At 45.6% G+C, this 25,824-nt stretch overlaps 1 protein-coding gene across 3 annotated transcripts in view; it reads right to left on the bottom strand.

Annotated features, from left to right (window-relative positions):
• Positions 1 to 25,824, bottom strand: part of LOC123997445 (ubiquitin carboxyl-terminal hydrolase 13-like) — a 71,596-nt gene that overhangs the window by 18,155 nt on the left and 27,617 nt on the right. Inside the window, exons 9-13 of one of the 3 annotated variants that reach the window (XM_046301694.1) lie at positions 25,369 to 25,440; positions 25,085 to 25,190; positions 15,949 to 16,074; positions 500 to 653; positions 21 to 195 (exon numbers count right to left, since the gene is read on the bottom strand). In XM_046301694.1, the coding sequence (XP_046157650.1) occupies positions 21 to 195; positions 500 to 653; positions 15,949 to 16,074; positions 25,085 to 25,190; positions 25,369 to 25,440 (633 nt within the window). The remainder of the gene's footprint in view (positions 1 to 20; positions 196 to 499; positions 654 to 15,948; positions 16,075 to 25,084; positions 25,191 to 25,368; positions 25,441 to 25,824) is intronic. The other 2 variants (XM_046301696.1, XM_046301695.1) reach the window with 2 other exon arrangements.

Genomic DNA, 25,824 nt, shown 5'->3' with positions numbered 1-25,824 from the left:
TAGACCAGGACCTTGCTTACTTGACTCCAGCTGATTTGGCCTGCAGCTCCGAGCTCCAGAAGTCGGGGACGTTCTCTGGCTCCGTGAAGGCCTGCAGGCACGCTGTGAAGGGGATCCGGGCCCTCACAGGCTCTGGAGGGGCCCTCATGTTCTCCTCTGCTTCGTTTCGCTTGGCTTCATACGCTATCAGCTCCTCTGTCACACACACACACACGTCAAGCCATTTAACCTCCTAAAATACTGTTGCGATTGTCGGACTCTCAGATGATTGGGGTTTAGTGATTGTATAATGGACATTTGAAGTAACTTATTTTCCCAACAATTAAGTAATTCAGCCAAGAGTCACCATCTACAGTATGCATTTAAAAACACAAACTCCCAACCCACTTTGGCATTCAGAGATATTGATCCTCCATTCCCTTTGAAGAGGAGAGCTGTGGGGGAGCCAGCAGCCCTGCTGGTTCTCATGGGGCTGGGCCAGCTGCCTGTGGGATCTTACCTCTGTTGGAGGCGGCCTCGATGGGGGCCGGGAGCTGCATGAGGTAGTCCACCTTCTGGGTGTAGCGCACCTTCTGCGTCTGGCAACACTGCACGCGCTCCTCCACCAGGTAGCGGAAGGCGTTGTTGGGGTTCTCCAAGCCCACACTATTTCTCTAAAGCGAGGGACACACAGGGGAAGATGCAGAGAACATACTGAATACTTACGTCGTCTTCATGGATGCAATTGAATTTACCAGTTAAAAAAGTATTTGGAAATGTAACTAACTGTTCCCATCAATTAGAACATTGAGACTTTCATTAATTGCATGCATGTTTGAACCTTAGCAACACACACACACACACACACACACACCAGTCAAAAGTTTGGACACATTACTCATTCAACAGTTTCGTTATTTTTACAATAATAGTGAAGACATAAAAACTACGAAATAACATATGGAATCATGTTGTAACTAAAAATTTTAAAAAAGTGTTAAATCCAAATATATTTTATAATTGAGATTCTGCAAAGTAGTTACCCTTTGGCTTGATAACAACTTTGCACACTCTTTGCATTCTCTCAACCAGCTTCATGAGGTAGTCATCTGGAATGCATTTCAATTAACAGGTGTGCCTTGTTAAAAGTTCATTTGTGGAATTTAATTTCCTTCTAAATGTGTTTGAGCCAACCAGCTGTGATGTGACAAGGCATGAATGGTATACAGAAGATAGCCCTATTTGGCAAAAGACCAAGTCCATATTATGGCAAGAACAGCTCAAATAAGCAAAGAGAAACAACAGTCCATCATTAATTTAAAGACATGAATATCAGTCAATACGGAAAATTTCAAGAACTTTGAACGTTTCTTCAAGTGCAGTTGCAAAAACCACAAAGTGCTATGATGAAACTGCCTCATGTAGACCCCCACAGGAAAGGAAGACCCAGAGTTACCTCTGCTGCAATTGATAAGTTATTTTGAGTTACCTGCCTCAGAAATTACAGCCCAAATAAATGCTTCACAGAATTCAAGTAACAGACACATCAACTGTTCAGAGGAGGCTGTGTGAATCAGGCCTTCGTATTCGAATTGTTGTAAAGAAACCACTACTAAAGGACACCAATAAGATGAGATTTGCTTGGGCCAAGAAACACGAGCAATGGACATTAGACCGGTGGAAATCTGTCCTTTGGTCTGATGAGTCCAAATTTGAGATGTTTGGTTCCAACCGCTGTGTCTTATGCCATCCCATCTGGTTTGCGCTTAGTGGGACTATCATTTGTTTTTCAATAGGACAATGACCAAACACACCTCCAGGCTGTGTAAAGGCTATTTGACCAAGAAGGAGAGGGATGGAGTGCTGCATCAGATGACCTGGCCTCCTCAATCTCCTGACTTGTCATCAAGGCAAAGCGTGGCTACTTTGAAGAATCTCAAATATAAACTATATATTTGAATTTGTTTAACACTTTTTTGATTACTATATGATTCAATGTGTTTTTTTCATAGTTTTGATGCCTGCACTACAATGTAGAATTTTTTTTGTTTTTTAAATAATAATAATATATGTTTTTAAACCTTGAATGAGTAGGTGTCCAAACTTTTGACTGGTACTACATATACACGCTACCGTTCAAAAGTTTGGGGTCACTTAGAAATGTCCTATTTTTTGAAAGAAAGTTACATGTTTTGTCCATTAAAATAACATCAAATTGATCAGAAATACAGTGTAGACATTGTAATGTCGTAAATGACTATTCGATTTTTTAATGGAATATCTACATAGGCGTAAGAGGCCCATTATCAGCAACCATCACTCCTGTGTTTCAATGGCACGTTGTGTTAGCTAATCCAAGTTTATCATTTTAAAAGGCTAATTGATCATTAGAAAACCCTTTTGCAATTACGTTAGCACAGCTGAAAGCTGTTGTTCTGATTAAAGATGCAATAAAACTGGCCTTCTCTAGACTAGTTGAGTATCTGGAGCATCAGCATTTGTGGGTTCGATTACAGGCTCAAAATGGCCAGAAACAAAGAACTGTCTTCTGAAACTCGCCAGTATATTCTTGTTCTGACAAATGAAGGCTATTCCATTCGAGAAATTGGCCAGAAACTGAAGAGCTCGCACAAGGCTGTGTACTACTTCTTTCACAGAACAGTGCAAACTGTGTCTGACCAGCATAGAATGAGGAGTGGGAGGCCCCGATGCACAACTGAGCAAGAGGACAAGTACATTAGAGTTAGAGTCTCAATGTCAACAGTGAAGAGGCTGCTGGCCTTCTAGGCAGAGATCCTCTGTCCAGTGTCTGTGTTCTTTAACCCTTCTTAATCTTTTATTTTTATTGGCCAGTTTGAGATATGGCTTTTTCTTTGCAACTCTGCCTAGAAGGCCAGCATCCCAGAGTTGCCTCTTCACTGTTGACGTTGAGACTGGTGTTTTTGCGGGTACTATTTAATGAAACTGCCAGTTGAGGACTTGTGAGGCGTCTGTTTCTCAAACTAAACACTAATGTACTTGTCCTCTTGCTCAGTTGTGCACCGGGGCCTCCCATTCCTCTTTCTATTCTGGTCAGGGCCAGTTTGCACTGTTCTGTGAAAGAAGTAGTACACAGCGTTGTATGAGATCTTCAGTTTCTTGGCAATTTCTCACATGGGATAGCCTTAATTTCTCCAAAAAAAGGCCTGTTTTATTGCTTCTTTAATGAGCACAATAGTTTTCAGCTGCGCTAACATAATTGCAAAAGGGTTTTCTAATGATCAATAAGCCTTTTAAAATGATAAACTTGGATTAGTTAACACAACATGTCACTGGAACACAGGAATGATGGTTGCTGATAATGGGCCTCTGTACGCATGTACGCCTTTCAGGTTATATGTCGATATAGGACTCGTTTTACTGTGGATATAGATACTTTTGTACCAGTTTCTTCCAGCTTCTTCACAAGGTCCTTTGCTGTTGTTCTTGGATTGATTTGCACTTTTTGCACCAAAGTACGTTCATATATAGGAGACAGAACGTGTTTCCTTCCTGAGTGGTATGACGGCTGCGTGGTCCCATGGTGTTTATACTTGCGTACTATTGTTCGTACAGATGAACGTCTGAGGACTTGGCTGATTTCTTTTGATTTTCCCTTGATATCAAGCAAAGAGTCACTGAGTTTGAAGGTAGGCCTTGAAATACTTCCACAGGTACACCTCCAATTGACTCAAATGATGTCAATTAACTCATCAGAAGCTTCTAAAGCCATGACATCAATTTCTGGAATTTTCCAAGCGGTTTAAAAGGCACAGTCAACTTAGTGTAAGTAAACTTCTGACCCACTGGAATTGTGATACAGCGAATTACAAGTTAATGTCATGTTTTGTCTTATATTGTCTTGTCATTTTGCTTTTCCCTCTGTTCGTTTTCCCCCTGCTGGTCTTTTTAGGTTCGTTCCCCTTTTTCTCTCTCCCTTCCTATCTCTCTTCTCTCTATCGTTCCGTTCCTGCTCCCAGCTGTTCCTATTCCCCTAATCAATCATTTAGTCTTCCCACACCTGTTCCCTATCTTTTTCCCTGATTAGAGTCCCTATTTCTCCCCTTGTTTTCCGTTTCTGCCCTGTCGGATCCTTGTCTATTGTTCACCGTGCTGTGTCTGTGTATCGCCCTGTCGTGTCGTGTTTCCCTCAGATGCTGCGTGGTGAGCAGGTGTCTGAGTCTGCTACGTTCAAGTGCCTTCCCGAGGCAACCTGCAGTTCATGATCGAGTCTCCAGTCTGTTCTAGTCATTACGAGTGGAATTGATGCTTTATGATTGTATATTTACTTTACTGGATTAAAGACTCTGTTTTCGCCAAGTCGCTTTTGGGTCCTCATTCACCTGCATAACAGAAGGATCCGACCAAAGAATGGACCCAGCGACTACAGACGCTCGTAACACTGCCGTCGAGATCCAAGGAGCCATGCTCGGCAGACACGAGCAGGAATTGTCTGCTGCTCGCCATGCCGTGGAGAACCTGGCCGCTCAGGTTTCCGACCTCTCTGGACAGTTCCAGAGTCTTCGTCTCGTGCCACCTGTTACTTCCTGGCCTGCCGAGCCTCCGGAACCTAGGGTTAATAACCCACCTTGCTACTCCGGGCAGCCCACGGAGTGCCGCTCCTTTCTCACCCAGTGTGATATTGTGTTCTCTCTCCAACCCAACACATACTCTAGAGAGAGAGCTCGGGTTGCTTACGTCATTTCACTCCTTACTGGCCGGGCTCGAGAGTGGGGCACAGCTATCTGGGAGGCAAGGGCTGATTGCTCTAACAATTACCAGAACTTTAAAGAGGAGATGATTCGGGTTTTTGACCGTTCAGTTTTTGGTAGGGAGGCTTCTAGGGCCCTGGCTTCCCTATGCCAAGGTGATCGATCCATAACGGATTACTCTATTGAGTTTCGCACTCTTGCTGCCTCTAGTGAGTGGAACGAGCCGGCGCTGCTCGCTTTCTGGAGGGACTCCACGCAGTGGTTAAAGATGAGATTCTCTCCCGGGAGGTTCCTTCAAGTGTGGACTCTTTGATTGCTCTCGCCATCCGCATAGAACGACGGGTAGATCTTCGTCACCAGGCTCGTGGTAGAGAGCTCGTGTCAACTGTGTTTCCCTGCTCCGCATCGCAACCATCTCCCTCCTCTGGCTCAGAGACTGAGCCCATGCAGCTGGGAGGTATTCGCATCTCGACTAAGGAGAGGGAACGGAGGATCACCAACCGCCTGTGCCTCTATTGCGGACTTGCTGGACATTTTGTTAATTCATGTCCAGTAAAAGCCAGAGCTCATCAGTAAGCGGAGGGCTACTGGTGAGCGCTACTACTCAGGTCTCTCCATCTAGATCCTGTACTACTTTGTCGGTCCATCTACGCTGGACCGGTTCGGGTGCTACATGCAGTGCCTTGATAGACTCTGGGGCTGAGGGTTGTTTCATGGACGAAGCATGGGCTCGGAAACATGACATTCCTTTCAGAGAGTTAGACAAGCCTACGCCCATGTTCGCCTTAGATGGTAGTCATCTTCCCAGTATCAGATTTGAGACACTACCTTTAACCCTCACAGTATCTTGTAACCACAGTGAGACTATTTCTTTTTTGATTTTTCGTTCACCTTTTACACCTGTTGTTTTGGGTCATCCCTGGCTAGTATGTCATAATCCTTCTATTAATTGGTCTAGTAATTCTATCCTATCCTGGAACGTTTCTTGTCATGTGAAGTGTTTAATGTCTGCCATCCCTCCCGTTTCTTCTGTCCCCACTTCTCAGGAGGAACCTGGCGATTTGACAGGAGTGCCGGAGGAATATCATGATCTGCGCACGGTCTTCAGTCGGTCCCGAGCCAACTCCCTTCCTCCTCACCGGTCGTATGATTGTAGTATTGATCTCCTTCCGGGGACCACTCCTCCTCGGGGTAGACTATACTCTCTGTCGGCTCCCGAACGTAAGGCTCTCGAGGATTATTTGTCTGTGTCTCTTGACGCCGGTACCATAGTGCCTTCTTCCTCTCCGGCCGGGCGGGGTTTTTTTTTGTTAAGAAGAAGGACGGTACTCTGCGCCCCTGCGTGGATTATCGAGGGCTGAATGACATAACGGTTAAGAATCGTTATCCGCTTCCCCTTATGTCATCAGCCTTCGAGATTCTGCAGGGAGCCAGGTGCTTTACTAAGTTGGACCTTCGTAACGCTTACCATCTCGTGCACATCAGAGAGGGGGACGAGTGGAAAACGGCGTTTAACACTCCGTTAGGGCATTTTGAGTACCGGGTTCTGCCGTTTGGTCTCGCCAATGCGCCAGCTGTTTTTCAGGCATTAGTTAATGATGTTCTGAGAGACATGCTGAACATCTTTGTTTTTGTCTATCTTGACGATATCCTGATTTTTTCACCGTCACTCGAGATTCATGTTCAGCACGTTCGACGTGTTCTACAGCGCCTTTTAGAGAATTGTCTCTACGTGAAGGCTGAGAAGTGCTCTTTTCATGTCTCCTCCGTTACTTTTCTCGGTTCCGTTATTTCCGCTGAAGGCATTCAGATGGATTCCGCTAAGGTCCAAGCTGTCAGTGATTGGCCCGTTCCAAGGTCACGTGTCGAGTTGCAGCGCTTTCTAGGTTTCGCTAATTTCTATCGGCGTTTCATTCGTAATTTCGGTCAAGTTGCTGCCCCTCTCACAGCTCTTACTTCTGTCAAGACGTGTTTTAAGTGGTCCGGTTCCGCCCAGGGAGCTTTTGATCTTCTAAAAGAACGTTTTACGTCCGCCCCTATCCTCGTTACTCCTGACGTCACTAGACAATTCATTGTCGAGGTTGACGCTTCAGAGGTAGGCGTGGGAGCCATTCTATCCCAGCGCTTCCAGTCTGACGATAAGGTTCATCCTTGCGCTTATTTTTCTCATCGCCTGTCGCCATCTGAACGCAACTATGATGTGGGTAACCGCGAACTGCTCGCCATCCGCTTAGCCCTAGGCGAATGGCGATAGTGGTTGGAGGGGGCGACCGTTCCTTTTGTCGTTTGGACAGACCATAAGAACCTTGAGTACATCCGTTCTGCCAAACGACTTAATGCTCGTCAAGCTCGTTGGGCGTTGTTTTTCGCTCGTTTCGAGTTTATGATTTCTTACCGTCCGGGTAGCAAGAACACCAAGCCTGATGCCTTATCCCGTCTTTTTAGTTCTTCTGTGGCTTCTACTGATCCCGAGGGGATTCTTCCTTATGGGCGTGTTGTCGGGTTGACAGTCTGGGGAATTGAAAGACAGGTTAAGCAAGCACTCACGCACACTGCATCGCCGCGCGCTTGTCCTAGTAACCTTCTTTTCGTTCCTGTTTCCACTCGTTTGGCTGTTCTTCAGTGGGCTCACTCTGCCAAGTTAGCTGGTCATCCCGGTGTTCGAAGCACTCTTGCGTCTATTCGCCAGCGCTTTTGGTGGCCGAGTCAGGAGCGTGTCATGCAGGTGAAAGAGGACCCAAAAGCGACTTGGCGAAAACAGAGTCTTTAATCCAGTAAAGTAAATACAAACAAAAAACACAACTTTCACTCGAAATGACGAGGACAAACTGGAGACTCGATCTTGAACAGCAGGTGAACAGCAGGTTGCCTCGGGAAGGCACTTGAACCAGACAGACTCAGACACCTGCTCACCACGCAGCATCTGAGGAAAACACGACACGACAGGGCGATACACAAACACAGCACGGTGAATTCTAGACAAGGAACCGACAGGACAGGAACGGAACACAAAGGAAGAAATAGGGACTCTAATCAGGGGAAAGGATCGGGAACAGGTGTGGGAAGACTAAATGATTGATTAGGGGAATAGGAACAGCTGGGAGCAGGAACGGAACGATAGAGAGAAGAGAGAGCGAGAGAGTGAGAGAGGGAGGGGGAGAGAGAGGGATAGAAAGAGGGAAAGAACCTAATAAGACCAGCAGAGGGAAACGAATAGAATGGGAAGCACAGGGACAAGACAAGATAATAAATGACAAAACATGACAGTACCCCCACTCACCGAGCGCCTCCTGGCGCACTCGAGGAGGAATCCTGGCGGCAACGGAGGAAATCATCAATGAGTGAACGGTCCAGCACGTCCCGAGACGGAACCCAACTCCTCTCCTCAGGACCGTAACCCTCCCAATCCACTAAGTATTGGTGACCCCGTCCCCGAGAACGCATGTCCATGATCTTATGTACCTTGTAAATAGGTGCGCTCTCGACAAGGACGGGAGGGGGGAGGGAAGACGAACGGGGGTGCGAAGAAAGGGCTTAACACAGGAGACATGGAAGACAGGATGGACGCGACGAAGATGTCGCGGAAGAAGCAGTCGCACAGCGACAGGATTGACGACCTGGGAGACACGGAACGGACCAATGAACCGCGGAGTCAACTTACGAGAAGCTGTCGTAAGAGGAAGGTTGCGAGTGGAAAGCCACACTCTCTGGCCGCAACAATACCTTGGACTCTTAATCCTGCGTTTATTGGCGGCTCTCACAGTCTGTACCCTGTAACGGCAAAGTGCAGACCTCACCCTCCTCCAGGTGCGCTCACAACGTTGGACAAACGCTTGAGCGGAGGGAACGCTGGACTCGGCAAGCTGGGATGAGAACAGAGGAGGCTGGTAACCCAGACTACTCTGAAACGGAGATAACCCGGTAGCAGACGAAGGAAGCGAATTGTGAGCGTATTCTGCCCAGGGAGCTGTTCTGCCCAAGACGCAGGGTTTCTGAAAGAAAGGCTGCGTAGTATGCGACCAATCGTCTGATTGGCCCTCTCTGCTTGACCGTTAGACTGGGGATGAAACCCGGAAGAGAGACTGACGGACGCACCAATCAAACGACAGAACTCCCTCCAAAACTGTGACGTGAATTGCGGGCCTCTGTCTGAAACGGCGTCTAACGGGAGGCCATGAATTCTGAATACATTCTCGATAATGATTTGTGCCGTCTCCTTAGCGGAAGGAAGTTTAGCGAGGGGAATGAAATGTGCCGCCTTAGAGAACCTATCGACAACCGTAAGAATCACAGTCTTCCCCGCAGACAAAGGCAGACCGGTAATGAAGTCTAGGGCGATGTGAGACCATGGTCGAGAAGGAATGGGGAGCGGTCTGAGACGACCGGCAGGAGGAGAGTTACCCGACTTAGTCTGCGCGCAGTCCGAACAAGCAGCCACGAAACGGCGCGTGTCACGCTCCTGAGTCGGCCACCAAAAGCGCTGGCGAATAGACGCAAGAGTGCCTCGAACACCGGGATGACCAGCTAACTTGGCAGAGTGAGCCCACTGAAGAACAGCCAGACGAGTGGAAACAGGAACGAAAAGGAGGTTACTAGGACAAGCGCGGCGACGCAGTGTGCGTGAGTGCTTGCTTAACCTGTCTTTCAATTCCCCAGACTGTTAACCCGACAACACGCCCATAAGGAAGAATCCCCTCGGGATCAGTAGAAGCCACAGAAGAACTAAACAGACGGGATAAGGCATCAGGCTTGGTGTTCTTGCTACCCGGACGGTAAGAAATCACAAACTCGAAACGAGCGAAAAACAACGCCCAACGAGCTTGACGGGCATTAAGTCGTTTGGCAGAACGGATGTACTCAAGGTTCTTATGGTCTGTCCAAACGACAAAAGGAACGGTCGCCCCCTCCAACCACTGTCGCCATTCGCCTAGGGCTAAGCGGATGGCGAGCAGTTCACGGTTACCCACATCATAGTTGCGCTCAGATGGCGACAGGCGATGAGAAAAATAAGCGCAAGGATGAACCTTATCGTCAGACTGGAAGCGCTGGGATAGAATGGCTCCCACGCCTACCTCTGAAGCGTCAACCTCGACAATGAATTGTCTAGTGACGTCAGGAGTAACGAGGATAGGAGCGGACGTAAAACGTTCTTTTAGAAGATCAAAAGCTCCCTGGGCGGAACCGGACCACTTAAAACACGTCTTGACAGAAGTAAGAGCTGTGAGAGGGGCAGCAACTTGACCGAAATTACGAATGAAACGCCGATAGAAATTAGCGAAACCTAAAAGCGCTGCAACTCGACACGTGACCTTGGAACGGGCCAATCACTGACAGCTTGGACCTTAGCGGAATCCATCTGAATGCCTTCAGCGGAAATAACGGAACCGAGAAAAGTAACGGAGGAGACATGAAAAGAGCACTTCTCAGACTTTACGTAGAGACAATTCTCTAAAAGGCGCTGTAGAACACGTCGAACGTGCTGAACATGAATCTCGAGTGACGGAGAAAAAATCAGGATATCGTCAAGATAGACAAAAACAAAGATGTTCAGCATGTCTCTCAGAACATCATTAACTAATGCCTGAAAAACAGCTGGCGCATTGGCGAGACCAAACGGCAGAACCCGGTACTCAAAATGTCCTAACGGAGTGTTAAACGCCGTTTTCCACTCGTCCCCCTCTCTGATGCGCACGAGATGGTAAGCGTTACGAAGGTCCAACTTAGTAAAGCACCTGGCTCCCTGCAGAATCTCGAAGGCTGATGACATAAGGGGAAGCGGATAACGATTCTTAACCGTTATGTCATTCAGCCCTCGATAATCCACGCAGGGGCGCAGAGTACCGTCCTTCTTTTTAACAAAAAAGAACCCCGCCCCGGCCGGAGAGGAAGAAGGCACTATGGTACCGGCGTCAAGAGACACAGACAAATAATCCTCGAGAGCCTTACGTTCGGGAGCCGACAGAGAGTATAGTCTACCCCGAGGAGGAGTGGTCCCCGGAAGGAGATCAATACTACAATCATACGACCGGTGAGGAGGAAGGGAGTTGGCTCGGGACCGACTGAAGACCGTGCGCAGATCATGATATTCCTCCGGCACTCCTGTCAAATCGCCAGGTTCCTCCTGAGAAGTAGGGACAGAAGAAACGGGAGGGATGGCAGACATTAAACACTTCACATGACAAGAAACGTTCCAGGATAGGATAGAATTACTAGACCAATTAATAGAAGGATTATGACATACTAGCCAGGGATGACCCAAAACAACAGGTGTAAACGGTGAACGAAAAATCAAAAAAGAAATAGTCTCACTGTGGTTACCAGATACTGTGAGGGTTAAAGGTAGTGTCTCAAATCTGATACTGGGAAGATGACTACCATCTAAGGCGAACATGGGCGTAGGCTTCTCTAACTCTCTGAAAGGAATGTCATGTTTCCGAACCCATGCTTCGTCCATGAAACAACCCTCAGCCCCAGAGTCTATCAAGGCACTACATGTAGCACCCGAACCGGTCCAGCGTAGATGGACCGACAAAGTAGTACAGGATCTTGATGGAGAGACTTGAGTAGTTGCGCTCACCTGTAGCCCTCCGCTTACAGATGAGCTCTGGCTTTTACTGGACATGAATTAACAAAATGTCCAGCAACTCCGCAATAGAGGCACAGGCGGTTGGTGATCCTCCGTTCCCTCTCCTTAGTCGAGATGCGAATCCCTCCCAGCTGCATGGGCTCAGACTCTGAGCCAGAGGAGGGAGATGGTTGCGATGCGGAGCAGGGAAACACCGTTGATGCGAGCTCTCTTCCACGAGCCCGGTGACGAAGATCTACCCGTCGTTCTATGCGGATGGCGAGAGCAATCAAAGAGTCCACATCTGAAGGAACCTCCCGGGAGAGAATCTCATCCTTAACCACTGCGTGGAGTCCCTCCAGAAAACGAGCGAGCAGCGCCGGCTCGTTCCACTCACTAGAGGCAGCAAGAGTGCGAAACTCAATAGAATAATCCGTTATGGACCGTTCACCTTGGCATAAGGAAGCCAGGGCCCTAGAAGCCTCCCTACCAAAAACTGAACGGTCAAAAACCCGAATCATCTCCTCTTTAAAGTTCTGGAACTTGTTAGAGCAATCAGCCCTTGCCTCCCAGATAGCTGTGCCCCATTCTCGAGCCCGGCCAGTAAGGAGTGAAATGACGTAAGCAACCCGAGCTCTCTCTCTAGAGTATGTGTTGGGTTGGAGAGAGAACACAATCTCACACTGCGTGAGAAAGGAGCGGCACTCAGTGGGCTGCCCGGAGTAGCAAGGTGGGTTATTAACCCTAGGTTCTGGAGGCTCGGCAGGCCAGGAAGTAACAGGTGGCACGAGACGTAGACTCTGGAACTGTCCAGAGAGGTCGGAAACCTGAGCGGCCAGGTTCTCCACGGCATGGCGAGCAGCAGACAATTCCTGCTCGTGTCTGCCGAGCATGGCTCCTTGGATCTCGACGGCAGTGTAACGAGCGTCTGAAGTCGCTGGGTCCATTCCTTGGTCGGTTCCTTCTGTCATGCAGGTGAAAGAGGACCCAAAAGCGACTTGGCGAAAACAGAGTCTTTAATCCAGTAAAGTAAATACAAACAAAAAACACAACTTTCACTCGAAATGACGAGGACAAACTGGAGACTCGATCTTGAACAGCAGGTGAACAGCAGGTTGCCTCGGGAAGGCACTTGAACCAGACAGACTCAGACACCTGCTCACCACGCAGCATCTGAGGAAAACACGACACGACAGGGCGATACACAAACACAGCACGGTGAATTCTAGACAAGGAACCGACAGGACAGGAACGGAACACAAAGGAAGAAATAGGGACTCTAATCAGGGGAAAGGATCGGGAACAGGTGTGGGAAGACTAAATGATTGATTAGGGGAATAGGAACAGCTGGGAGCAGGAACGGAACGATAGAGAGAAGAGAGAGCGAGAGAGTGAGAGAGGGAGGGGGAGAGAGAGGGATAGAAAGAGGGAAAGAACCTAATAAGACCAGCAGAGGGAAACGAATAGAATGGGAAGCACAGGGACAAGACAAGATAATAAATGACAAAACATGACAGAGCGTGACACGCGCCGTTTCGTGGCTGCTTGTTCGGACTGCGCGCAGACTAAGTCAGGTAACTCTCCTCCTGCCGGTCGTCTCAGACCGCTCCCCATTCCTTCTCGACCATGGTCTCACATCGCCCTAGACTTCATTACCGGTCTGCCTTTGTCTGCGGGGAAGACTGTGATTCTTACGGTTGTCGATAGGTTCTCTAAGGCGGCACATTTAATTCCCCTCGCTAAACTTCCTTCCGCTAAGGAGACGGCACAAATCATCATCGAGAATGTGTTCAGAATTCATGGCCTCCCGTTAGACGCCGTTTCAGACAGAGGCCCGCAATTCACGTCACAGTTTTGGAGGGAGTTCTGTCGTTTGATTGGTGCGTCCGTCAGTCTCTCTTCCGGGTTTCATCCCCAGTCTAACGGTCAAGCAGAGAGGGCCAATCAGACGATTGGTCGCATACTACGCAGCCTTTCTTTCAGAAACCCTGCGTCTTGGGCAGAACAGCTCCCCTGGGCAGAATACGCTCACAACTCGCTTCCTTCGTCTGCTACCGGGTTATCTCCGTTTCAGAGTAGTCTGGGTTACCAGCCTCCTCTGTTCTCATCCCAGCTTGCCGAGTCCAGCGTTCCCTCCGCTCAAGCGTTTGTCCAACGTTGTGAGCGCACCTGGAGGAGGGTGAGGTCTGCACTTTGCCGTTACAGGGCACAGACTGTGAGAGCCGCCAATAAACGTAGGATTAAGAGTCCAAGGTATTGTTGCGGCCAGAGAGTGTGGCTTTCCACTCGCAACCTTCCTCTTACGACAGCTTCTCGTAAGTTGGTCCGTTCCGTGTCTCCCAGGTCGTCAATCCTGTCGCTGTGCGACTGCTTCTTCCGCGACATCTTCGTCGCGTCCATCCTGTCTTCCATGTCTCCTGTGTCAAGCCCTTTCTTCGCACCCCCGTTCGTCTTCCCTCCCCCCCTCCCGTCCTTGTCGAGAGCGCACCTATTTACAAGGTACGTAGGATCATGGACATGCGTTCTCGGGGACGGGGTCACCAATACTTAGTGGATTGGGAGGGTTACGGTCCTGAGGAGAGGAGTTGGGTTCCGTCTCGGGACGTGCTGGACCGTTCACTTATTGATGATTTCCTCCGTTGCCGCCAGGATTCCTCCTCGAGTGCGCCAGGAGGCGCTCGGTGAGTGGGGGGGTACTGTCATGTTTTGTCTTATATTGTCTTGTCATTTTGCTTTTCCCTCTGTTCGTTTTCCCCCTGCTGGTCTTTTTAGGTTCGTTCCCCTTTTTCTCTCTCCCTTCCTATCTCTCTTCTCTCTATCGTTCCGTTCCTGCTCCCAGCTGTTCCTATTCCCCTAATCAATCATTTAGTCTTCCCACACCTGTTCCCTATCTTTTTCCCTGATTAGAGTCCCTATTTCTCCCCTTGTTTTCCGTTTCTGCCCTGTCGGATCCTTGTCTATTGTTCACCGTGCTGTGTCTGTGTATCGCCCTGTCGTGTCGTGTTTCCCTCAGATGCTGCGTGGTGAGCAGGTGTCTGAGTCTGCTACGTTCAAGTGCCTTCCCGAGGCAACCTGCAGTTCATGATCGAGTCTCCAGTCTGTTCTCGTCATTACGAGTGGAATTGTGCTTTATGATTGTATATTTACTTTACTGGATTAAAGACTCGCCAAGTCGCTTTTGGGTCCTCATTCACCTGCATAACAGTTAAATCATCTGTAAACCATTTTTGGAAAAATGACTTGTGTCATGCAAAGTAGATGTCCTAACTGACTTGCCAAAACTATAGTTTTAATCACTCCAACCTAAGTGTATGTAAACTCCCGACTTCAACTGTGTGTGTGTAATAAATGTATATATACTGTATATATCACAAGGGGGCCATGCCAAGCATCCTGTTGTCATGTGGTCAATTACACACAGTCAAAGATTGACCAACGAAGAAAGACAGGGGGAAGCAAGTATAACTCAAAGAGTTGGGGTCCTTCTGTAGCTCAGTTGGCTCAGTTGGTAGAGCATGGCGCTTGTAACGCCAGGGTAGTGGGTTCGATCCCCGGGACCACCCATACGTAGAATGTATGCACACATGACTGTAAGTCGCTTTGGATAAAAGCGTCCGCTAAATGGCATATTCAAAGAGGTACGCAGATGTTTATTGGGGGGGGGGTCATTGGGGACAAAACTTGTTTAATTTATTTGAGGACTCATGGGGAAATGAGTCTTAAATTAAAACCATTTGGCTTGTATGGAGTGTCACATCAGCAGCTTTTCTATTCTAAGAGGCTACAGAAATTCTCAGGTTATAGCTCTACTCCCAACTCCAGTGACATATTCTAACTGGCTGGCTGGCTGGCTAAACTTGAAGGCCACTGTTAGAGTCTGCCTATCTCGGTCTAACCAACTCAGTTCCTCCACACAGGCTAAGGACAGCTGATTATTCCCACAAATTATACACTCAAATCAAATTAAAAAAGGTAAAAACATAGGACCCATTTAAATTAGAAAAGGTACTCTGAAGCTAAGAAGAAAAAAAACGTTGATTTTTTACTTATATTAACATGAAGTTGACTTTTGACAACAATTGACAATAGATAAATCAGCCATGCAACGGAGTCTAGTAAATTATTTTTGGCTCAAGGGCAGAGAAAGTGGCGGGTTTCTAGTCTGAGCATGTTTCTGTGTTGACTTCAGGCAGAATAGGAAGCATTATCTGGCCAGTGTAACCGACAGGGGCAGTCTAAATTTAACCCGGTTGAGAAAGTCACTTCAGAGCACAAGTGTGTGTCTGCTGGCCCGGGGACAGGGTGCTGCGTTTCGTCAAAAACAGTCCCGCTTCCTCTCCCCCAAGGTTCCGATTGACCACATGTGACAAGAGTCAGAGATGCACCGACGTGCCGGAAAAATGCTTCACGGTAGCCATTTCATGAAAGCTATTTTTTAAACTTTTATTAAGGCCATCACTGAAAGACAAGCTGAAAATCCAGTGCCATTAGATACCGTGTATGCTTATGAGCCTTTTATTGAACACCAGTGACTGTTTGCCAATTGCTGTACCTCTGTAACAATGGCATACTGTATTCATCGCTACATTCCTTTTAGAGTAGTTTGTATTATTACAAATACACCGTAACACGCTCCTACTTATAGAAAACACGTATGAAGCCATACATGCATACCTCCACCAGGTTGATGAGATGCAGGAAAAACTTCTGTGCGTCTTGCTGTCTGTTGGAGGAGAACTCCGGGTGGCCATCGCTAACCAGGGCTTTGAACATCTTGAGAGAGATACCCTTTGGCTGGTGCTGGAATGAGAACAAGGGGTCACACACACACACACACACACACACACACACACACACACACACACACACACACACACACACACACACACACACACACACACACACACACACACACACACACACACACACACACACACACACACACACACACACACACACACACACACACTGATTTGTCACCTGTCTAAGGGTGCAGCAAGACAAGACACCAAACCAAAACCATTGAAATGTGATTGGTGGTACTTCAGGAAAAAAAATCTGATTCTGCTAATAAACATTCTGAATATCATGAGGCCAATTTCCAATAATTTCCAAGGCGATTTCAGCTACTCAAGTTAGGATTTGTTTCGACTTGAAAAGGGCTTTGCCGTCTTCGTTTTTCAATAGAAAAACAAATTTAATCAAGCAGAAACAAGTACAAATTATCCTTGAGATCCTTTCCCCACAAAAATAAGCAGTCAATCTGCAGACAATCATGACGATCTTTATTGGCTGTGTGAGATTAATCATAAATCTCACAACAGCAGGTGCTGTAATGTAGAGCCTCTATGTCGGTAATCTGTATAGTAAATACTTGAGGATTCAGGGCTGTATTGTACAGATTGGATTAGCAACAATTCACACTGCTCAAGCAAGACAAGTTGATATGCAGCAGCTAGCCATCTAGGCAATGAAAAATGCCAAAATGGCACATTTGTTAAATGAGAGCACATTTAACCCTTGTGTAGTCTTAACATTATGTATACCTCCTTGTCCTAAAGGTAAATAAATGACCCACCTTCACTAAACCCCTAAAATAAAGCAGCTTAATTGAATTGAACCCCAAATCTATTTTGCATGAAGAACCAACCTGTCATTCATCACAAACATTGTGAATATCTGGGTTTTCCCTCTTCACAATGCAGAAAGACTGCATTTAAAATCAGTGGACACCACTCTGTTTTTTTAACAAGAGATACCACTTTTATAATCTAAGATAGTATTAGAAATGCGCAGAAAGTAGTTTTGAATGCATTTTATTGAAGGTTTTTTGGCAACATAATGATATATTCTTATATACACTGTACAATGAGGAATTCAACTACAAAATACTAGTCTTCTCCCATTTTTTTAAACATTGCCCCCACTCACAACATGAAAAACAACAATCAATAAGAATAAAACAAGATAGATACAAAACAAAAACGTGAAGAACATAAATCAATCAACGATCACTGATCTCAGCCATTTTGTGCAGTGTGCTCAGGAAGACCACATTCTTCCTCCTCTTTGGGAGTTAAGAAACTAGAGGGGTGGTGGGGGTGAAGGCAAACTTTGATGGAAATTCATTTAGACATACACACAGAGAGTGTGAGATTGCCTAGAAACCCAATGTTGAATTGCATTGAATTCTACGTTGGGCAAAAATTAGCATTTTAATTAGGAAAGTTCCCTCTCACGACCTCTACATGCCAGAATGTTGTATAAAATTATATTTTAAACGTACTTTACCGGTTGTCCATGCGATTGGTCCTTTTGGCGGTAGGAATGTGAGACAGGCCTCCCGAGTGGCGCAGTGGTCTAAGGCACTGCATCGAAGTGCTAGCTGTGCCACTAGAGATTATGGGTTCGAGTCAAGGCTCTGTCGCAGCCAGGAGACCAATGGGGCGGCGCACAATTGGCCCACTGTCATCCGGGTTAGGGGAGGGTTTGGCCGACAGGGATGTCTTTGTCCCATCGAGCACAAGTGACTCCTGTGGCGGGCCGGGCGCAGTGCGTGCTGACACGGTCGCCAGGTGTACGGTGTTTCCTCCGACACATTGGTGCGGCTGGCTTCCGGTGTAAGTGGGAATTGTGTCAAGATGCATTGCGGCTTGGCAGGGTTTCGGAGGACGCACGGCTCTCGGCCTTCGCCTCTCCCGAGTCCGTACGGGAGTTGCAGCGATGAGACAAGACTAACTACCAATTGGATACCATGAAAATTGGGGAGAAAAAAGGGGTTTAAATAAAAGGGGGAGTGAGAATTTATCCACAGGATTTTCAAAGTGCTGGTAATGCGTTCAGATTTGTATTACCTGAAGCATGTGCAGAACCATGTAAACACGTGCACGAGCTCGGCTAGAATGCATGCGTCTCATGCATGGATTTGTATCTTGTGCACATGCTTCAGTGATTGAAATCTGAACGCACTACCAGCACTTTGAAAAAAGTTTGTAATTAAACTTTCCTGTAGGTAGCGCATTTGGAAAGTATGCAGACCCATTGACTTTATGCACATTTTGATACGTTACAGCCTTATTCTAAAATGGTTTCCCCTCAATCTACACACAATACCCCATAATGACAAAGCAAAAACAGGTTTAGATTTTTTTCCAAATTCATTACAAATTAAACAAAATATTACAACTAAGTCTTCTTGGGTATGATGCCTCAAGCATGGCACACCTCTATTTGGGGAGTGTCTCCCATTCTTCTCTGTCAATCCTCTCAAGCTCCGTCAGGTTGGATGGGGAGCATTGCAGCTATTTTCACGTATCTCTAGAGATGTTCGACTGGGTTCAAGTCCAGCCTGGCTGGGCCACTGAAGGACACTCAAAGACTTGTCCCAAAGCCACTCCTGCGTTGTCTTGGCTGTGTGATTAGGGTCATTGTCCTGTTGGAAGGTGAACGTTCTCCCCAGTCTGAGGTCCTGAGCGCTCTGGAGTATGTTTTCATCAAGGATCTCCGTACTTTGCTCCATTAATCTTTCTCTCGGTCCTTACTAGTCTCCCAGTCTCTCCATTAATCTTTCTCTCGGTCCTTACTAGTCTGGCACCACCATAGGGATGGTGCCAGATTTCCTCCAGGCGTGACACTAGGCATTCAGGAGAGAGTATTGTTTCTCATGGTCTGAGAGTTCTTTAGGTGCCTTTTGGCATACTCCAAGCAGGCTGTCATGTGCCTTTTACTGAGGAGTGGCTTCCATCTCGCCACTCTAGCATAAAGTCTTGATTGGTGGAGTGCTGCAGAGATGGTTGTTCTTCTGAAAGATTCTCCCATCTCCAAAGAGGAATTCTGGAGCTCTGTCAGAGTGACCATTGGGTTCTTGCTCAGTTTGGCAGGGCAGCCAGCTCTAGGAAGAGTCTTGATGGTTACAAACTTCTTCCATTTAAGTATGAGTAGGCCACTGTGTTCTTGGGGATCTTCAATGCTGCAGAAATGTTTTGGTCCCCTTCCCTAGAGTTCGGTCTCAGAGCTCGACGGACAATTCATTCGACCTCATGTCTTGGTTGATCTAGCTAACGTTAGCTAGCTACATGGTTGACACTGCAGCTAGCTAGTGACAACCTAATGTAATAGCTAGTTAGTTATTGCCACACACACACACATCTGATTAATTTGATCACTCTTTATGTCAATGCCAATGACAAGCAGAGACCATATGGGGAGCTAAAAACACATTAAACTTTGTCTGTCAGATTCTGGGTTAGCCAAAGTTGGCTATTTGATTTGCACTCGCCCTCAAAAACACAGCAGAATTTTATCTGAGAAATACTTCTTACTCCAGAAATATACAATATTACAAAAGGCAGGAGGTAATTAAACTTCTGATCGCATTTGGCTAAGAACCCACAAACAAAAATATCCTCAGGCATGAAGACGTACGCTTCACTTCAAGAGCCTTGGTGGAGATACAGGGTTTGATGGAGTTTTGATGACAAGCTATTTTGAATACATTTCATTGGTCAAGGGGTCGTGAAACATTCATACAGACGTAAAGGGGAACCAATAGCATCGATTCATGTAAAATCTCTAAATTTGGAGGCTTTCCTCCGACAGTGATGACATGAAATATCTATCAACCTTCGTAACTGAAGTGATTTGGTAAAATGTAACGTAGTAAAAACTTAAGTTACTTCCCTCAGAAATTACTTGAGTAAGAGTACAAGTACAGCCCACAGAGAGTAACTTGAAAAGTACTAGTTCCTCCAAAAATTCAAAGAGCAATGCAAGAAGCCTACTACATAGACTACTTGAACTGATGCCAAGTGGACCTGCAGTCTAAGTTAATATGTAGCCTACAAACACAACTTCCAGCTGACCCCTGCCTGGCTGTGATTGTAAATATAAAAAAATAATTAATTCAAATCCTCCTGCTACAGGAGGGGCAAATTAAGATCCAACATCTAGACCAACCAAAAATACATTTGGGACAAATATTGGGTTATAATATTGAAAATATATATTTTTTAAAGACATACAACACAGCCTTACATTTGTTTTAACTACAAGTTAATCAGAAGGAGAAATAGTGAATATTGACAGAGGAGAATACCTATTCCTGCAGGTCGCTCCTACCAGGTGGCGTGGCGAGAATCTGTCTCCTCACCACGCGCTCTCACCACTGGTGTCCCCCAGGGCTCTGTTCTAGGCCCTCTCCTATTCTCGCTATACACCAAGTCACTTGGCTCTGTCATAACCTCACATGGTCTCTCCTATCATTGCTATGCAGACGACACACAATTAATCTTCTCCTTTCCCCCTTCTGATGACATTTACATTTACATTTAAGTAATTTAGCAGACGCTCTTATCCAGAGCGACTTACAAATTGGTGCATTCACCTTATGACATCCAGTAGAACAGTCACTTTACAATAGTGCATCTAAATCTTAAAGGGGGGGGGTGAGAAGGATTACTTATCCTATCCTAGGTATTCCTTAAAGAGGCCACTGGTGGCGAATCGCATCTCTGCATGTCTGGCAGACATATCAGTGTGGATGACGGATCACCACCTCAAGCTGAACCTCGGCAAGACGGAGCTGCTCTTCCTCCCGGGGAAGGACTGCCCGTTCCATGATCTCGCCATCACGGTTGACAACTCCATTGTGTCCTCCTCCCAGAGCGCTAAGAACCTTGGCGTGATCCTGGACAACACCCTGTCGTTCTCAACTAACATCAAGGCGGTGGCCCGTTCCTGTAGGTTCATGCTCTACAACATCCGCAGAGTACGACCCTGCCTCACACAGGAAGCGGCGCAGGTCCTAATCCAGGCACTTGTCATCTCCCGTCTGGATTACTGCAACTCGCTGTTGGCTGGGATCCCTGCCTGTGCCATTAAACCCCTACAACTCATCCAGAACGCCGCAGCCCGTCTGGTGTTCAACCTTCACAAGTTCTCTCACGTCACCCCGCTCCTCCGCTCTCTCCACTGGCTTCTAGTTGAAGCTCGCATCCGCTACAAGACCATGGTGCTTGCCTACGGAGCTGTGAGAGGAACGGCACCTCAGTACCTCCAGGCTCTGATCAGGCCCTACACCCAAACAAGGGCACTGCGTTCATCCACCTCTGGCCTGCTCGCCTCCCTACCACTGAGGAAGTACAGTTCCCGCTCAGCCCAGTCAAAACTGTTCGCTGCTCTGGCCCCCCAATGGTGGAACAAACTCCCTCACGACGCCAGGAGAGCGGAGTCAATCACCACCTTCCGGAGACACCTGAAACCCCACATCTTTAAGGAATACCTAGGATAGGATAAGTAATCCTTCTCACCCCCCCCTTTAAGATTTAGATGCACTATTGTAAAGTGACTGTTCTACTGGATGTCATAAGGTGAATGCACCAATTTGTAAGTCGCTCTGGATAAGAGCGTCTGCTAAATGACTTAAATGTAAGTCCCTTCCTTTTTCCATTCTGCCAGGCAACGGTGTTCCACTCAGCTGTCTGTGTCCAAAACTAGCCGTGGCCTCAGATGAAATGCAGAGCCACATTCCTGCCCTATCCATTACTGCTGTGGCTAATAATGGCTAAGATAAGTCAGGGGTCTAAAAAAACATAGGATGTTTTAAAATAGTTTTTTTAAATAAAAACTCCATTGTAGCTTTGGCCTTGTGTTTTAGGTTATTGTACTGCTGAAAGCTGAATTAATCTTCCAGTGTCTGGTGGAAAGCAGACTGAACCAGGTTTTCCTCTAGGATTTTGCCTGTGCTTAGATCCATTCGGTTTCTTTTTTATCCTGAAAAACTCCTCAGTCCTTAATTAACAATTACAAGCATACTCATAACATGATCCAGCCAGCACTATGATTGAAAATATGAAGAGTGGAATTCAGTAATATGTTTGTATTGGATTTGCCTCAAACACTTCGTATTTAGGACAAAGAGATAAATTGCTTTGCCACCTTTTTTGCAGTTTAACTTGTGTTGTTGAATGTTTTTATACGCTTCCTTTTCACTCTGTCAATTAGTTTAGTATTGTGGAGTAACTACAATGTTGATCCATCCTGAAAGTTTAATGACTTTGATTGGTGACTTTAAAACAGTTCTCTCCTATTTTCCTGAATTGGAAAGGACACCTGTATGTTTGTAGTGACTGAGTATATTGATACATTCCAAAAGAGGAATTAATAACTACAATGCTCAAAGGGATGGTCAAGGTCTGTTTGTTTTTTTACCCATCTACCAATAGCTACCTTCCTTGCGAGGCATTGGATAACTGCTTGGTCTTTGTGGTTGAAATTCACTGATTGACTGAGGGACCTTTCAGATAATTGTATGTGGGGTACAGAGATGTAGTTATTTTTTTTAAATCATGTTAAACAATATTATTGCCCACAGAACGAGTCCATGAAACTTTAGGCTTGCCATAATAAAGTGGTTGAATACTTATTCACTCAAGACATTTGAGCTTTTCATTGTTTTATAACATTTGTCAAATATTCTAAAAACATCATTACACTGACATTATGGGATATTGTGTGTATGCCAGTGACAACAAATCTCAATTTAATCCATTTTAAATTCAGTCTGTAACATAACAAAAGGTGTAAAAATGGGTGTGAATACTTTCTGAAGGCACTGTAACCACATAGGTGAAAGCACTTTAATTTGAAACATGCTGCCCTCACCAATTAAATCCAATCAGATTATTAACTACGAGGTAAAGGAGCCAAAAAGGAGAAGCCATGTTCGACATGAATATAGAATATCAGTTGTCATTTCGGAATAAGCTAATATCAGAAACATTGACAAGCGATCGGTAGAGACAACCAAGTGTTTCCTGAGGAACACTTATGGACTTCACCTATTTTAAGGCTCAATTTTAAAATGGTCGTAGAGCTGTAAAATTTCACATTGAGTATGTTTACATGCACACTAATATACTGAACAAAAATATAAATGCAACAATTTCAAAGATAAGGAAAATCAGTCAATTGAAATAAATGAATTAGGGCCCAATATGGATTTCACATGACATGCATCTGTTGGTCACAGATCCCTTATGACAAATTTAAAAATAAATTGGGGTGTGGATCAGAAATCCAATCAGTATCTGCCTGCTGTGACCACCATTTGCCTCACGCAGCACGACATCTCTTTCGCATGGAGTTGATCAAGCTGTTGATTGTGGCTTGTAGAATAATGTCCCACTCTTCTTCAATGGTTGTGCAAAATTGCTGGATATTGGCGAACCTGTTGTCATACATATAGATCCCAAACATGCTCAATGGGTGACATGTCTGGCGAGTGTGCAGGCCATGGAAGAACCAGAACAGTTTTACAGTTTATACAGAAATTATTCAGTTGTGCAAATCTGCAGTTTCATCAGCTACCCGGGAGGCTGTTCTCAGACAATCCCACAGGTGAAGAAGCTGGATGCGGAGGTCCTGGGCTGGCATGGTTACATGTGGTCTGCGATTGTGAGGCCAGTTGGACGTACTGCAAAATTCTCTGGCAACAGCTCTGGTGGACCTTCCTGCACTCAAAATGCCAATTACATGCTCCATCAAAACATCTGTGGCATTGTGTTTTGCGACAAAACTGCACATTTTAGAGTGGCCTTTTATTGTCCCAAGCAGAAGGTGCACCTGTGTTTAATCAGTTTCTTGATATGCCACACCTGTCAGGTGGATGGATTATCTTGGGAAAGGAGAGATTCTCACTAACAGGGATGTACAAAATGTGGGCACAAAATTTGAGAGAAATTTGCTTTTTTTGCGTATTCTGGGATCTTTTATATCAGCTCATGAAACACGGGACCAACATTTTACATGTTTCATTTATATTTTTGTTCAGTATAATTTGATATTAAACTGATTACGGCATTAGGCCGAGTATGGAAATGGTCATGTGAAAACCTTACTCTGCTTATCTTAAATCGGTTTAAGGTCAAAAGGTCAAAAGTAAGCATGCGTCGATTAAAACGCCTGGTTTTCTAAGCTATCTTTCTAATTATTAGGACATGTAAACAGCTTTTCGGCAGTGTATTTGATCTGTGCATTTGCCAGCACCAGCAGAGTGAACCTCCCCTCTTATGTGAAGTAAACTCTGAAAAACTCAAAGTATCTTAAAAATGGTTCACAAAACTTTATATGTCCGTACTCAGAATCAAATAGACTTCGCAAAAATAAGCCACTGCATTTATCTGAAGTCCCATCAAGTAGCCTGATTTCAGATGTGCCCATGTAAACAAATTAGGAAAATCATTCTTCTTGTAAAGCATGGAAACGTTTTAAACAAACTATTATATTCATCTGACCAGCCACAATAATTGTATTATTGTGTCCATAACCGTGCTCACTGTGTCTTAGAGGCAGAGTTCATACTCATCATGATTCCATGTGTCTGGGTTTTTTCTAGCGACTATTCCACAGCTTATTTTTATATATCAAGAAATGTGAACAGCGGAAAAAGTCATGAAGAGCGTGCAGAAGAAACGTTCAGGAGAAAGACATTTTTACAAATGCTTATGTATTGTTCACACTACCAGCATATAATTATTTTAGCTTGTTCATGTAATGAGGAAGATCGGAAACCAATAACATTCTGTTTTGACCTGAATGCAGACTCCTCATTAAATTACATTTGCATTACTAGAAGTTTAAAAAACTAGCGGCTGAATAATGGCCAGAGAGGAAAAGTACAATACACTAGTTAACCACAGCTCTTACGCCTACTTATCTGGAAACCACAAAACAAAAACACTTTCCAAATTGCCCTTTGTCAGTCTGTAATTGTACATGCTCACATTATACCCAGATATCGAGCTGGACGTACCCAGTCTAATACCTTGTATTCTTCTTTCATCACCTGTTCAATGAGCTCAGATTTCATTGGTGGTTTGGAGTACAGGCCTGAGAGGAGTCCGTGGCCCAGTTTAGCCCTGGTGGATAAACAAAAACAAACCAAAGGATTAGTGACAAACCAACATGGGCTGTCCTATTACACAAGCTTGCATTGTAATACAGTAGCTTCTCAAACCTGACTAAGAAAAGCTCTTTGCCAACACCATCAACATACAAACAAAAAAGTCAAGAAATTGGTCAAGAGTGTTGACTTACATTTGTGTGCTGAAGTCCGTGCTGGGGTCAAGAGGTGAGTAGTCATATATCCTCTGTAGATTTCCAACATACCTAGAGATTAAAAGCAGACATCCGACAATATGAGATTGAACACTACATTCATCCACTCGTACAAACCTGCCACTTACAGTACTGTAGGTATTGTTTTGCAACTATTTTATTTATTTATTTATTATTTTACCAGGTAAATTGACTGAGAACACGTTCTCATTCGCAACAACGACCTGGGGAATAGTTACAGGGGAGAGGAGGGGGATGAATGAGCCAATTGGAAACTGGGGATTATTAGGTGACCGTGATGGTTTGAGGGCAAATATTGAGGGCAATTATTATCCAATAGATGCGTACAAAACATGTAATAAGACCTTTAGGTGAAGTCACTTTTCTTTCATAGTCATCTTCATCGGTGTTGTATGAGGGCGAAACATGATGACC

Source organism: Oncorhynchus gorbuscha, linkage group LG15 (assembly GCF_021184085.1).
Source record: "Oncorhynchus gorbuscha isolate QuinsamMale2020 ecotype Even-year linkage group LG15, OgorEven_v1.0, whole genome shotgun sequence".
In the NCBI taxonomy this organism is placed as follows: domain Eukaryota; kingdom Metazoa; phylum Chordata; class Actinopteri; order Salmoniformes; family Salmonidae; genus Oncorhynchus; species Oncorhynchus gorbuscha.
Note: the sequence above shows the minus strand (reverse complement) of the source record. Positions and strands in the feature narration are given on the sequence as shown.